Below are 15912 nucleotides of genomic sequence, written 5' to 3' on the forward strand. Positions count from 1 at the left end.
GTGGATACTTTTATGTAAATAGAATTTGTTTTAATTTATTTATTACTAGCTGATCCCGCAAACGTTTTTTTGCAAAAAAAAATTGATATTTTAATTTACAAATAAAAAATAAGGGTTGATCGTAGAGGGGTGAAAATTTATGGTTGGATGTGTTTTTGTATGCTGTATCATAAAAAAAATAAAAACAAAAAATTTCGTTAAAAAAATAAAAAAAAATTTTAAAGTGTGAACAACATTTATCACTTAGGGGTATAGAAAATAGATAGTAGCCGATTCTCAGACCTACTGAATACGCATATTAAATTTGGTAAAAATCAGTCAAGCCGTTTCAGAGGAGTTCAAGTTCGAACACCGTGACACGAGAATTTTATATAACATATTAGATAAAAAAAAGAAATATCTCAGAAATCATACTCCGTATTATTGTGACAGTACCAGGCGTTCATAGACGTACAAGGTTATATTTTAAACTATAAATATTATTATATTAATTAATTGATTGATCTTTCTTTCTTCTACAAATGGTCGAAGGAATGAATACATTAGTTCAAAAGTACCAGGAGACTATAAACAAAAAGATTTCACGTGGACAATAAAATGTCTTTTGATGTAAAATTACTCTTCACAGCTCAAGCAGAGGTAGCTCAGCGGTAAAGGACTGAGACATGGATCGTAGGTCGCGGGTTCGATTATCGGAATACAATCTTATATAATGAACACTTTGAGTATTAATTATGTGGAATTGCTATTGCTCAAAAACAAGTTTCCTGATGATGGGCAGCACATCACACCACACTGCATCACACCACACTGCGATCACCAAACCCATTCTTAGCGTGGCGATTATGGTATGTATATCTCCCCATAGATGCCTTGCAGTGGGTGTATATGGGGTGAAAATACGTCTCTTCACATTTTTGTAATTATTTTGGGTTTTAAATATTTTTATTAGTATCATAATTCAACTGTTACGTTGTAAATACTTAATATATAGAGTGACAAAAATAAAACACAGTTCATTGCTATGCATAACTTATATTAATTTTAACGAAATTACATTGACTAGCATTTTATCATATTGAGCCAAAATTTATTATTCAGAAATCCTCATTTATTAATTCATTTATACCTTAAATTAATCTAACAAAATAAATAATCTAATGTTAAAGTAAATATTAAAGATACATTATTATTAAGCTGGAGTTTTATGAGTGGATAATGAGTGGATTTGATTTTTGGATTATTAAAAAAAATTATTCAAATTAAAGAAATATCACAAAATAGAGAATATTTACGGCTATATAAAAAAGTGTAATTTTTGCGAGGCGTCATTGCAAAAATCATGACCGTGTTAAATTTAACAAAAAAAAGTTGAGTACTTTAAAATGTAATTAAGAAACAGTCAGTGTCAGGACTATAAAAATAATTTAAATTATATATATATTTTGTTAACAATATACTAGTGAAAATAAAAAAAATATATTTATTTTATTATTTTTTGGCCCAGGTTAGCCTTTTGAAATTGACACCCCTGATGTAAATGCTTCTACATTATTGTCATTATATAAATAATTCCTAAGAAAATATACCCTATTATTAATTAGTAAAGACATATAATATATCGTTCTTCTATCAAATAAAGAATAAACTTGCCGAGTATAAAAACGTATGTCATTTTAGTTACTTTTAGTTGCTGGTTTTTTAGTTGGGCTCTGTTTTGAAGGGACTCCGAATCTAACTTCTACAGAAGGTTGTTTGTATTTACAAAGGCAACATACAGGCAGTTCAACTTCTATTTTCTCCGTTTCGTTACCTCCTTTAGATACTAACAGTTCCCACTTGCTGTATTTCTGCACGCATAGAGTCTTGATGTCCATGGCAAGAGGTAGAGCGTTGAAACAAAGACTGCCAGGGTTCCTGGGAAAGAGAAAAGGAAACTTTAATCATACACCACAAGTATCATCATCAGATAGACGCCCACTGCAAGGTATAGGTCACCTCAAGAGACATACACTGACCGGCCTTGCGAAGCGAGTATCTCAGCGACTTCCCAAAACCTTTTACTATGTCATCGATCTATCTAGCGGGTGGGCATATCCACGCCGCGTCTACCGGCTACTGGTCATCGAAATTATTATGTCACTGCTTATTTATTTTTTATATAAAACATGGCAGAATATTTATTCTTTCGTATACGCATAACCTACATTGCTTATACGAAAGAATACATGTATATGTAATATACATATAGAATAATATAGAAAGGCTCCCCACTAGGTGGGCCGACGATATAGTTAAAGTCGCGGGAAGTCGCTGAGATCGGTCAGGGAAAGAATCAAGAATCAAGAATCAAGATTCAAGATTCTGGATCCTAGAATCAAGAATCAAAAATCAAGATCGGTCATCTTGGCGATCTTTGCTTGGAGGCTTATGCCTTGCAGTGGGCATCCATAGACTGAATCAAAGAAAGAAATAGGTTTTGCTGAGTACCTTTGAAAAGTCAAGACATATAAAGTAAATTTAAATATGCAATAATATATTATGTTGCTGATTCTAATTCTCTTCATGTACCAGGTTCGGAATATCGATTCTATAGATTAAATTGGAAGCGGCTTATATCCAGCGTCTTTTGATTACTTTAATAATGTCATTTAATTGAACGTATGGCGATAGAGACAAGTTTTTATATTTATAATTCTTCCAAAACATTGACGTCAAAGATTTTAACATTAATTTACATATTATACTTTAATTTTTAAATTGACTCACGTGCATGTCTCTAGGCGAACTTTCTGTACATAGTTTTCCTCTGGAGCTTGAACGACATAACGCCATTCGCTGTTTCGCTTATCCCGTACTTTGTACAGTGGGTCGTACTGAAACGGTAAAATTTTACTATATCAATTTTATTTTTAAATGTAATATACATGTTTTTGGTTATATTAATAATGTATATATTTATGAATTCATTGTTACTACTAAATATTTGTAAACGACATTATTTTGCACATTTTTTAACAATGTGTAAAATGTATAAAGAAAATGACAAATTAGCCTCACCTTTAATCTAAAATCATTTTAAAATCTCTTCATTTAATATGAATTTCCTAATACTTTGTAGAAGATCCTTATGAAAGAAGAAAAAAATTCCAGAAAATATAGTGTCTAATAAGACTGCTCATTTGACAGTTCGTTATGAACTTTGCGCATTTGACAGTTCGACATGCGCTGAGTATTTATATTGTGGTTTACCAAATACTCGTATATCGATCAGGATATATTATATATCAGTATTTAAACGTAATATTTTTTTTTTCCATTAGATTGTTACAAACATCTGACAGTATAAAGTATCTAACATAACTACATATAAACACAAATTTATTGGTGTTAAAATATTAAGTAAGAATGAAGAAAAATGAAACGCAGTGGAAGATATTCTATAGTTAAATTTACATTGTTTTTTCTTTAATTTTTTTTTCTTATGGACCGCTTTCAAAATTTTTTTGGTTCTAGTGGAACCCCTGCAGCTCTAAATACGCGTATGGACTCTTTAAAATATTATCTTTCTATATTAATAGATAAGCCTACATTTTAGTTCTTCACCATTGAAAGCAGATAAATTTTGGTGGACTATCCATTTTGAATTGTAAACCAAATTTTTTTACATTAACGGGAGTGTACCTCATCGTGACTCCCGTGGATTGCTGGGAATGTTATTGGACCATCTTGGAAACCCTTGATTAAGTTTGTTTACATTTATTCTTTCAATGTTTATGTAATTATTTGTGGGAGTGAAATAGCATGCTACTTACCGATACGATGCTTTCACAGTCATCCTTCTCATCCGGGTCTCCTTGACGATTCGATAGCATTGATTCCAGTACAAGAGATGGTTGAAAGACGGCTTTCTGAAAATATAAACAGTGTTATTATAAATGTAAAAAGAAATATCAAATTTAAACCCATGCATTATTTTAATTGAATCTAGTCCAACATAAGCATACACTCTTAAACGACAATTATTATACTTATTTGAAAAAATAATTTCTTTTTTAATTACATTTTTTATGGAATATCATTTTGTTTAATTCTTAGTTTTTAGCCATCATGTGTTACCATAATGATAAATACAAATAAAAAAGTACCATGCAACTCATTCTTTAGGTTTCCTAGTCATCGATATATCAAATTTTTGTGCCTAGGTAATAAATAAACACCCATATTATTACTTAGAAAAACTTCGTGTGATTTTGTAAATATGATAGTTGATTTTGTAAATATTTACTCCATGCTTATATGAAAGTAAAATAATAATATAAAAGTATAAAATGTACCATGATGTTACCCAATATGAATGATTTAAGATGTAAATTATTTTGTGGCATTGCTGCCAAACTTCATGCAAAATTTTGAATTATTAATCTCAGAGCAAACCCATATTTTTTTAATAATACATTACAGTGACGGTAAAAGGATTTTTGTTTACATTGCAAACAGAAGGAGCGTCTTGACTCGAGTCACCCGATGTCCTCCGATGCCTGTTTGCTCTTAACTGTATTATAATTAAAAAAAATATATGATATTTACTTTAAATTACTCAACCGATTCATGACTCGGTCTTCCAGTTCCGATATCGTTACTATTATTATTACGTCTATAATTATTATTTATCCTATTATTATTTAACTTATTTAATTAAATTAGTTTAATGTTGGTTAAACAAATGGGTACATTCGTTATATTATAGATAAACATCTTAAATCATTATCAGCGGGACTGATTCGTCCTGCCTCAGAAAATCAAATCTGTTATTATAATGCATACGAGCTCTTTCAGAAAGACAGTATAATATTGTTGTTATTGATGGGCACAACCTATATTTACTATATTTGTGACGATTCTTCCAGAATTAAAATTTATTTTTATATAAAACACTGTGAGAGATTATATGAAAATCTAATACATGATTCTAGTATTCAACTATCTATGTTCGCTAAAAAGTATTACACATTAATGATATTTTTAAAATATACGGTAACGGATATATTCAACATAAAAAAGTATGTTTATATAACATATAACTATGTATAAAATACAGGGTGATTATTCTGAAATATGTTACATTACATTATTTTTTGTATAAAAAATGCGACTGGCTGATAGTAAGCAATATTTAATTTTAATATGTAGCAATCTTTGTTAAATGAAACATGAAAAGTTTTCAACTGAACACGATTATTTTACGAATTTCTATTTCGCAGTCATTTAGAATACGTTTCGACTGCTTGGAACCCATGTATTGCAGGACATTCACAGCGTAACGAGGCGATACAGAGAGATTTTACCAGGCACCTAGTATTTCTTTCTACGAGTATCTCGCACAGAGGTCTGTATACTTAACTTCTAAATCACTTTTATACGTCCTCAAAGACCGTCGTTTATTATATGATCTATTATTTTTGCGTGAATCATTAAATAGCCAAATTTCTATAGGAAACCTTTAAGAGTTTATTGGGCTGCAGATTCCGTGCCTTTCGTATCGACGCCATATGAAAGCTATCGCGTAGGCCCCGTTTTTAGACAAACGTTTGGTTTCACTATCTCACGAATGTGCACTTCATATAACAAAATATTTGGACAATTGCCTACCTATCTTTTGCATCTCTTATAGATACTTTTAGAGACTAGAAACCTTCTTAATAATGAACTGTATATATAACAGATTTTTACATCTGGTTGAGTAGATAGCAAAGTATTGGGACATTAAGAAACCTTTGCTTCTTTTTATTAGATAAATTTTATTACTAAACAATGTTATGACATACTCGAAACGCACTCACCGTGCCTTTGAACATTTTATTGAAAGTTTCTTGCGGGTAATCAGACGTTTTTACAGTGCAATAATTTTTGTTCTTGCATTCGATTGGTTCTTCATCTATTCCGAACTTGTTAATATCTCCTCCCACACCGTCAGGAAATATAATTAGCTCTTCACTTTCTGAAAACAATAAACTTATTTAACTACTAGCCAGAATTTTTCTATGAAATTAGGTTAAGAAAAGCAGGTTTTTGTTTGTGTCTGTTTGTAATATTAATAAAGTATAAATCTAAATATTATAAACATCAAATTTTGTGTGATAGACCTTAAAACAAGGTGTCAAGGTGTACAAAACAAAAGCAATCCACAATGCTTGCTCCAATAAACGGGAACCCTTTTACACGATATAAAATATTTTAAGAGGTGTTATTGAATACCGCTCATGGTAAAATTATAATCCATAACTACTTGTCGTCTGCTCTTTTTAATAAAATAATTGAAAATTGTTGGATATACAAATTGCTACATAGATATAAAGAAAAATTATTTGCTTTATGATCAAAAACAAATAAATATTTGTTTTGTTATACGCATGCCACTGGTGCACGAACTAAATTCGAACAAGCATGCAAATATACTAAACTCTATGAAATACATACGGGCGAGAATGTATCGCTCCGGATAAAATATATAAACATAATATTTATAAGTGGGAGAGGTACTCGGGGTAGCGCAAATGGGAACACATTTAATACACGAGGTCTCTTTTGAGTTGCGTGTGGTGAAGATTCTTTGAACATGTTACTTGATAATGTTTATTGCATAAAGTATGTAAAAATATTTACGGTTTATTCACTCACGTATAATTATGCCTCTGGAGTATCGTATAATGAATTTAAAAAGTTTATTGAATAAAAACTTTTTATATAACATAATGTGTGCTCATTGTAATGACCTACTAGTATGGTGTTTTATTTGTGACATTTTCAAACATTTGAGTTTGTTGTGTGCTCTCACAATAAGGCTCAAAAACTTTGTAGTAAGTATATGTCGAAGGATGGTAATACATGGAAGCTCAAACTGATTATATTTATTATATATCTATTAACTTGAACTCTGTGTTATTTATCTTTAATGCACAATACGTATTCTAAAATTATAACTAAAACTATCATGTTTATTTTATAAGCTAAGAAGTTAAAAACAAAAATCATAATTCATATTAAAAATTTGCTTCTCTTTTCGATTTGTTTATTTAGATCAACTGATATAGGAATATTTATATTAAACGGCCTTTTATTTGGCACATTGGATAATGAGAAAGACTTTTGACAAAGATTGATCGCATTCGGCTAAGTTTTTATTGCTTCATTCTCAATACTCTGAAAATTCGGTATGTATATAGAACAGTTAAAACTGATTGACAAGAAGTGTGGCATAGTGGTAGAGGAATGAGACTTGCGAACGAAGGTTGCGAGTTCAATCCCCTGGATCCCGGGATGTTTATCACACTTAGTGCTTTAATTATATAGGGTTGCCACTGTTTACTAACAAGTTTCCTGAGGATAGGCTGCAGCGTTCTGGCTGGCAAATTTTATTTTTTATTTTTTAGCAAGTGCCTAGTGCATGTTGTAGTTACTTGTCATTTATTTTTATTTATTTTTTAGCGCATATTATAGATGCCTGTCATTTATTTTATAAAATTCTGTTAGCGCGCATTGTATGTTGTGTTATGTCTTTAAAATTGCTATTACTTTTGTATTGCTTTGTATTTGTAAAGTAATATTTTTTTGTTGGCAATGCAGTAAAATAAATAAAAATACTAACTAATGTAATTAGTCTTACCACGTCTCTTGACGGCAGCGTTCGTGTCGTGCAGGTTGTGAACCGTGATCTGTAAATAAATAATTATATATCAATCATATCAATGTTTTATCGATTCAAAAATAAACATCGATTATTGTGGTTATCATTGGAATCATAGTTGATATTCAATATGACTTTTAACTGTCAATTAAATCAATACAGTATCATTTGTGTAATTTTTTGTTTAATCTGTCATGCAGCTGACATTCCGTAGTTTTTGTGAAACTTACTACAATTAGTCCATGTAAACACTGGTTTCTAATTGACTGTGATTTAATTGGCTATGCGAATCGACAATAGATTAACAAAAACCGATGAAAAGGTATTCTTTACGAGCTGACTTATATATATGCTCTGAGATAATTGTACTGCTTCTACTAAAGGCTGAAATAACGGTATCTAATAAAGCAGAAAGATATACGAAGTGTCTATAGTCAATTTATTTTAGAAGGATCTTATTCAAGGATATCAAATTTTAACCCTTAATAGCCTAGAGTTTTAATTTTGATACCAATCTTTTAAACCGAATGTTTACATTACTATTAGTTTTTTTTATAGGTTGGCTGTACGAATTTTACTGTTGAATAATATTCTTTCCAACGAAATTAAAAAAAAATCTCTTTTGCCCCTCATCTAGACCCTCAAGTAAACACAGTAATATTTTAAAAAAAAATAATTTTGTAATCGACAATCGGCTAATTTCGGCTTCGTAGAGCGTTATCTCTGTCGCACGAAATACAACGACTGACAAAACCTCATATATATAGTAAGATTTATCGCCGGGTACTGTATTTAATTTCTTTTTTTTAATTAAGAATTTCTAAAATAAAACTAGCTTAAGTTACTCCTCATTACACCAGCCATCTATACGTATAAGTTCCGTCAAAATCGGTTCAGTCATTTCTGAGAACAGCCGGAACAAAGACAGACAGACGGACGAAAGTTTTTAAAAATATAGTTTTGGTATAAGTACTGTATATATATTCAAAGGCATTTAGTAATAAGCGAATATTTTAATATTACCAACAGACAACCCAATTTTATTTATTCGTATAGATGTATAGATTTAACTATCAACAAAGGTTACATAAATGTATCCATAACATAACTGTGTGGATGGACACAACAAGACTAAGCCAAATCTTAAATTAGGCTTAAATAAAGATGATGTTGTAATAATATAAAAAAATAATATTCTTTAATTTAACGATTCTGTTTAGCTATGTATCTTTATAAATGTAAAAGAAGATTTTCACCCATGGACAAACTCATCAAGATAACTTTGAAACTGTTGGAATTAAAAATTGGAAATTTTGTAGAAATATTTTCTTTGTAAAGTGAAGGACAGCTAAGACCGAATTTTACGAAACGAGAAAGTGTATTGAGAAGGCTTCATCAATGAAAGCCTATTTCTAAACTGTAGCTCTATAGAGTATAAAACTGAACCAGAATGGTTTCTTTAGTATGTAAGAAATACCATGAATATATTACATGAAGTTCGACCCATAAAAGGGTAGTATATTTTAAAAGATATGTATCTTCTGTGTCTAAAATTAAACACTTAAAAAGTTTGAATAGGTTATTTAAAATCTAAAATAATTAGTTTAAGGATAATATCAAACAACGAAAATAAATGAACGAGATCACATCATTAATAATGCCTGCGTCGTAGGGGAATACCCCCGGTCAAAGATTATGGCCCTAGGTTATTTACTCAGCAATTAAGTATGTGAATCACGATATCACAATCATTAAGCGTGCTTTGTACATTATTTATGAGATAACACGCCTTGTTGAGTGACCTGACAACGTAACTAGAAAGATCTTACGGCCATTAAAACGGTTAACATTATCAAATGCATTTTAACTGGTTAAAACGGCAATCGACTAACCTAAAAATAACGCTGTTACTGTAGAATCTTCATTTTCATCATCTAATATGGGATATAGGTTCTCATAGATTTTCTTGGACATATAAAGACCGATTTTTAGATCAATTTTAGTTACATTTTGTTCTTCTAATGCTATGACTTGTCATATATTATTCTCCTATCGCAGTGACATTTACACAGCAAAACCTAGGAAATGATTGATATACGAAACCGTTAATTCTACGAAACTATATTTACTCTTTATATTGAGCCGATAGACTGTCTATAGCTTGGAACAATCAAACTTAAAGTTTGACGTTTTGTTTGACAGTTAGTTGGCGTTCGTTCCGTTTAAATTTACAATAGGCGTCGTTAATATAATCATTTTCTTAGCTTCCGAGTGGATGTTCTACGTTGCCCTTGGTCTTCTATTTATAGCTTTAAAGCCGCAACGGCCACCAATTCTATGTGCTATGTGGCCTGTCCTATACCATTTTAATTGGTCAATTTTTAGGCTATATTGGCTACCTTCATTTATCCACGGGCTACATCATTTCTAAATTTAAATTTTAAACATAATCCTTCTGTGACTCGTTGAAGGACGGTGACATAACCTATGAGGCGAAAGACCAAGTTTGAGGGCCGTAGGATTAAATAACAGAATAAAGGCTGTAAAATAAAAAGATTATAGTTAAAATCGTTCAAGTTTTCCGGGTAGGAACGGCGAAACGAAGTATCGTGTATTCTACCGCCCACTGTGAGCTCGCGTAACAATTACTGGAAGTGAATCAGAGCTAGCACGGTAAACAATTACATTAAAATTATAAACGACTCTTAAATTGCACGCAGTTTCTTGTGTTTATATTTTTTCACAACATTAAACGCACGGAAATTAGTTATGAAGATATTGGAATATCCAAACCAAAATTTGAAGGTTATTTCAAATAATGTTTCTATTCAGTAAAGATTGAACAAAATATTGCTAACATTCTGTTGCTATTTTAATATGTATATTTTCCTTACAAAAAAACAATGTCATCATTAATTTTGTTGGAACCATGTGTATTGTATATTGCCCTACATTTGAAATACCAATTCCTTGTAATGTATGTGCGGTTTATGTTTTGTACAGCCAACGATATGTTGAAAAATTCTGAATCATTTTCGTGGAGCTGTTTGTTTTAATAAATCAAAGGTTTTTATTAATGCTAAATTTTTGTTCACTCCGATGCAGCGTGTGTTAAAAAGTGATTTGAATAATGTTTAAGCGCTAGTGCTGAAATAATACAATAGATGGCGTTATGTAAAGGAACGATAAGATCTGAAGCACGGTTTTAAGATTTATTTATGATTCTAAACCTATTTCAATAATGTGTTTTAATCTTAAATTACGGAGTGTCTGTTAATGTACGGGTTTCACTATTGACAGATATTTCTATTTCCATTATTGTAAGTCTCTAATGGTCAGAGAAAAATAGTCTTTGACTGTTTTAAAATGGTATCCAGATATAAAGGCCTTTGACTTATCTTTATACGGTTGAATTTTAGCATTTAATTCACAATTTACTCTCGACAGAAGTGTATTTCTAAATTGAATCTTTGTTTATAGTCGAATTTCGCTATAACAAATTATATTAGGTGAAGAAAAAACATCCTAATATTATTATATTTCAAATTATCGTTCAATGATCAAGTGAAAACATATTTTCTCATCACAGATATTCTCAAATAACTTGCTAGTGAATATAACGAAGAGATAGCTTAAGTGATAAATGCTAGTCTCAAACTGTCAATCGAAATTAATTCGTTTGTAATATTTTAAGACCTGGTAACTTTTTACTTTGTACGGGAATCAATATTAGATTTATTTATTTTTTATCTGCATCCAATTCTAATTAAAGTACTAAATGTTGAAACTGGTTTTATTTATTTCTTTACCTTTGATTTAATTATTGTCATTGAATGTATATATGACATATTTATTTAAATATTGACTTTATATTCCAAAACGCGACGCCAAGATGTTTAAGAGTTCTTCTCGGCACTCGTATTATGGATGTATAAACAAATTATAATAAAAATTCCATCGCGACGTGGCCTTAACATTATGTAGCTTAAATATGGCTCCGGGCATTCGAAAGCCGTTCTATCTGTTTGTAGTGCCGCTGTTTAAATACGTGTATTAATTTTTCTTACAATGCAACCAGTTTACATTCACACATATAAATTTAATTACTAAATATATATATGTATATATATATTCTAAACAAAATTTTTAAGTTATTATGAAGATACTAAAATACAAGTCCTAACCTAACTGCTTAAATATACGTAGACAAACGAAAGTACTAAGCAGATTGTTGAATTTTAATGAAAGTTCCCATTACTGAAAATCAGCACTGTGGAAGTTGTTTTTTTTGGCCTCATCGATTAGAGACCTCTCGTTCAATCCCTGTCTTAAGTATGAAGGGACAAAATTTCCAAATAAACTTTCAGTTTTTTTTTTGTCCTCATATTTTATCTTTCACGGTATCTTTCACAAATCTTTCTTTTACTTTTACTTTATTTTACTTTCTTACATCGCCTTCCGTACTCCGCTTTCATCTCCAGAATAATACTTTTACATTTTTATTTTCATTTCATTTTTATTCATTTACTTTTTATTATTAAACTATTATATATTCCAATTTTAAATTTACTGTTTTTGAAATTCTTTGCCACATTGTCCTAGACCATTGTAGGGTTCCCATTATTGGTACTCTTATAATACCTTGTTATGTTAATATTAGGGTAAGCTGAAAAGAAAGATCTCATTTGTTCCTTCTCTTTCTCCCAGTGCAAGCTACAAAGCATAGAGGAGAAATCTCCGCTTGGGACTAGAGATTCAGGATTGGGACCACAGATCGACAAGCGTAGCATATGACATCCACTTTAACAGTGGACAGACGATTTTGTCAAGGTAGTTGAGATCCGGATACATGGCTGATAAATATGTATCACTTATTCTATAGGTAGCAACAATAAATATTTGATATAGAATGAAAAGACATTTATCTTTATATATTTTAAGTTGTCGAAAAATATTTAAATAATACGATCCTTAGCAGACATAACGAAAAACAAGATGTCATATCGCAGATGACACACAACATAAAGAATACGGCAAGGGAAGGTTCGAGTAAGACATCCGAAATATATAATATTGTGACTGTTGGGACTCATATGAGGTAAATATATTGCACAAAGCAATTCTGTACGTTTTGGACAAAGTAATGATTTAAACAAAAACAGTGTGGTATTTTTGGTTTTGTATGACACGAGTTATCAAACAAAATATCTCCAAGTTAAACGATAAGGCAATACAAACTCCTTCATTATAAAGATACAATACACTGTGATTATTTTTTTGCAATCTGTTAAAGAGCATTCGTTATTTTATTAACAGGAAATATTTATTCTTAACTCCATTACAGTTCAATTATTGCATTTATTGATTAATTGTTGATTGGTGGTATTTAATTTTCCTTTGTCATTCGATGTGGTTTCAATCTATTTATTATACCAACATTGCAGTGAATATACATATTAAGTGCATAAATGGTACTAGAATCATTAATGATTGAAAATTGCCAAATGTATTAAACGAGCAAAACAAAATTGCATGTACGTAGCTTTATTATATCGTACGTTTAAATCCCTATTCAAATTGCAAATAAAAATATTTCTGTCATTATTGTTGTATGTAAGTAATTAAACAAATTTTATTTTAAAAAAAAAACATAACTTGTTTTTAATAAAATTTTGGTTGATTTATATGTACAGTTCTTGTAAGTTAGCGGACCCTTCCGCTCCATGAACTAAGTTTTGATGAAACTGCAAAAGCCTTCGGGCTAACAGCATCAATAGCAACCGGGAATAAGTTGCCTAGTTCGCATTTAGCATTCTTTAGGAGAGACTTTTGTCTTGCAATGAGCGTGTATTATAAAATTTGATAAACATAATTTGAATTTGAATTTGGAAGGTAACAAAAATTATAATTAAACGAAAGTATTCGATTATTTAAAAAAAAAACAAAACACTAAATTGGTTTCAAATAAAGTTAAATATGGAAGCGATTGAAGTGAAGGTCTGTATTTGGAGTGGTAATATCAAATCGTTAATTGTTTGTTGTAATTCAGGACTGAATGTCACCAGATAAAGTCGGTGCAAGTATTCAATAACCACTTTCTAATCTCGAAAATTGTTAGAAATTGCGTTTTCACTGCACCTGATACAGGTTACGGGATTACTTGCATTGCCACCTTTCTCGTGTATCCAATACAAAGTGATTCATACTTTCAAAGTAAAGAGAAAATAGAAAGCAAAGTCATAATAACCAAGTTTGCATTATAATATTCAATATCACATTACAATTTAATTTGTTTTTGCAAAAATTTCAAACAAAACATGAAGATGTTAATTCCTCGTTACCGGTTATTACAACAAAATTATAGCATATTAACGTTATTAGAGATTGGTACATAAGACTGCTATTTAGCGCGAATATAATAATATAAAAACGCTATTATAGATGTGTTTGCATGATAACAAAAGTCGTTATGAAGCAAATTGATTTCCCGCCAATATTCCTGTCAAAGTGCCAATAATATTTTTTTTATTTGCATTAAATTGTAAACAAACAACGATTGAGATTTACATTTAAAAACAAACAAAGCTACCTTCATCATTAAAAAGTAAATGTTAATTTCAGTGCTTGCGCGCTTCGCGTGCCTTATAGGTTGTTTTTTTTTATTTTATGGCCCTTACACTGCCTTCCGGGGGTGTATTTTCTTTAGATTCATTCTTTGTAATTTTAATACAAAAGAAAAGTTGAATTATTATTATTTAACCAAACTTTCTTCAAGCCCTTTATCTCTAAAGAAATTAATAAAATTCGTTCTTAGCTGATTTATAATTGGTACAATAAATATTTCTACCAAATTACAAATCTTTAAAATTAATTATTCAAGAGATACCGTGATGAGCCACTACAAAGATGGAAATCTCATATACGCGGTAATTGGTTATAGGTGTACAATCATTAAATAAGTGAATTTATAGCTTATTTGTCAGCAAAAATCTTTATAGCTCTTACAAAATCTTTCTAATTACTTCGTATAAAGTGGCACTCTGAAAAATGCTACAATAATTTCCAATAAATCTCTTAAGGGCCAATAAATTCTGCAGACAAAATCCTTAGAGGACAGATAGTAAACAATAATTCATTTTATTACGAAGTACTCCGAATTTTAATAACGTTTTTATTACTTTATTATAATTACGTTGTTTATTATTTTTAAAAACATGGATTAATTGATAATGTGTACCATATATTAACTGACAGTAAATGAGCTACAGATTTACCCCTTTTACACCTATAACCAATCATACTGTAAATAGATTACTATGTTACAAATGATATCTGCAACGTTAAAGAAGAATTCATTACATATAAACAGTAATTACATTAAAACGAACCTACAGTACTAAAATAACAATACACGTGATTCCCAAGGCTGTCGGCATAAATAAACGTGCTACAAGCAAACTTGAGTAAACATACTTTATGTTTATATGATGTAAAACAAAGATGTCACCATGCAAAGGTATATATATCTTGTATATTTCAAGTTTGATTGAATAGAAATAAATAAACTTACAAAAACGAAGAGTAGAGTCGCCAACATTTTCTCAACTGTTTTCGCGATGAATTAACGACGATCCGGTAACCACTAAATAAATGTATTTAAATATGACGCGTCTGAACACCTCACGATCTAACTGTGCACTGACACTGTCTTACTCGACAGACGACTTTTGTACTGGGTGTCTTCAAATATATTTAGGATCCGCGTACAGTCCGCATTTAAAACGCCGTGAGAAAACTCAATAATTTTCCTCATAGATTTTCAATCAATATTCACAAATATATTATATAATATAAATAGTCTAAACAAGAATTTCAAATATAGCAATGCGTTAAGTTTAATAATTTCTGTGTAAGGTCAGTTTTACAAAAAAGATATTAACCATTTATTATTATTTAGCAGCGTGGTTGCGCACCGCACTAGTAATCTAGTTCACTGATCCTTCCGCTCCGTGAGCTCAGTACCGATGAAACTGTAAAAGCCTTAGGTCTAACAGCATTAATATCTACAGAATATTCTTATACCGCACTAGGTAAACCGACATAGTTAAGGTTGCGGTCCGTCCAGTGAAGTATCCAATAGGTATTCTTCATGTGAATCATCTAAAAATTCATCATAGCTTACCTATGGTGAAATTAAATATATATCAATAAGTATATGCTCACTC

General features: G+C 30.5%; 1 protein-coding gene across 2 annotated transcripts; it reads right to left on the bottom strand.

Moving 5' to 3' along the window:
* Positions 1 to 1111: 1111 nt before the first annotated feature.
* LOC137931709 (uncharacterized) lies at positions 1112 to 15373 on the bottom strand. 2 transcript variants are annotated; one of them, XM_068775199.1, is made up of 7 exons: positions 15258 to 15373; positions 7667 to 7715; positions 5844 to 6001; positions 4490 to 4555; positions 3816 to 3911; positions 2770 to 2876; positions 1112 to 1917 (listed from the first exon to the last, which is right to left on the bottom strand). In XM_068775199.1, exons 1-7 carry the CDS (start codon positions 15282 to 15284, stop codon positions 1677 to 1679), a joined length of 744 nt encoding a protein of 247 aa, XP_068631300.1. In that variant the 5' UTR covers positions 15285 to 15373; the 3' UTR covers positions 1112 to 1676. The 2 variants fall into 2 exon arrangements, with proteins under 2 accessions (XP_068631300.1, XP_068631301.1); XM_068775200.1 differs by lacking the exon at positions 4490 to 4555 and having other exon boundaries at positions 1116 to 1917.
* Between the last annotated feature and the right edge of the window lie 539 nt (positions 15374 to 15912).

Source organism: Battus philenor, unplaced genomic scaffold (genome assembly GCF_028537555.1).
Source record: "Battus philenor isolate CCGP_79_NKW_IND1 unplaced genomic scaffold, ilBatPhil1.0.hap1 SCAF_8, whole genome shotgun sequence".
In the NCBI taxonomy this organism is placed as follows: Eukaryota; Metazoa; Arthropoda; class Insecta; order Lepidoptera; family Papilionidae; genus Battus; species Battus philenor.

Excerpts from the sequence above, each read along its gene's own strand:
- LOC137931709 (XM_068775199.1), bottom strand. The coding sequence starts at position 15,284 with ATGTTGGCGACTCTACTCTTCGTTTTT. Across the intron at positions 7,716-15,257 it reads CGACTCTACTCTTCGTTTTT|ATCACGGTTCACAACCTGCA; the intron begins GTAAGTTTATTT and ends ATTTATTTACAG. Across the intron at positions 2,877-3,815 it reads ACTGTGAAAGCATCGTATCG|TACGACCCACTGTACAAAGT; the intron begins GTAAGTAGCATG and ends TTACCGTTTCAG.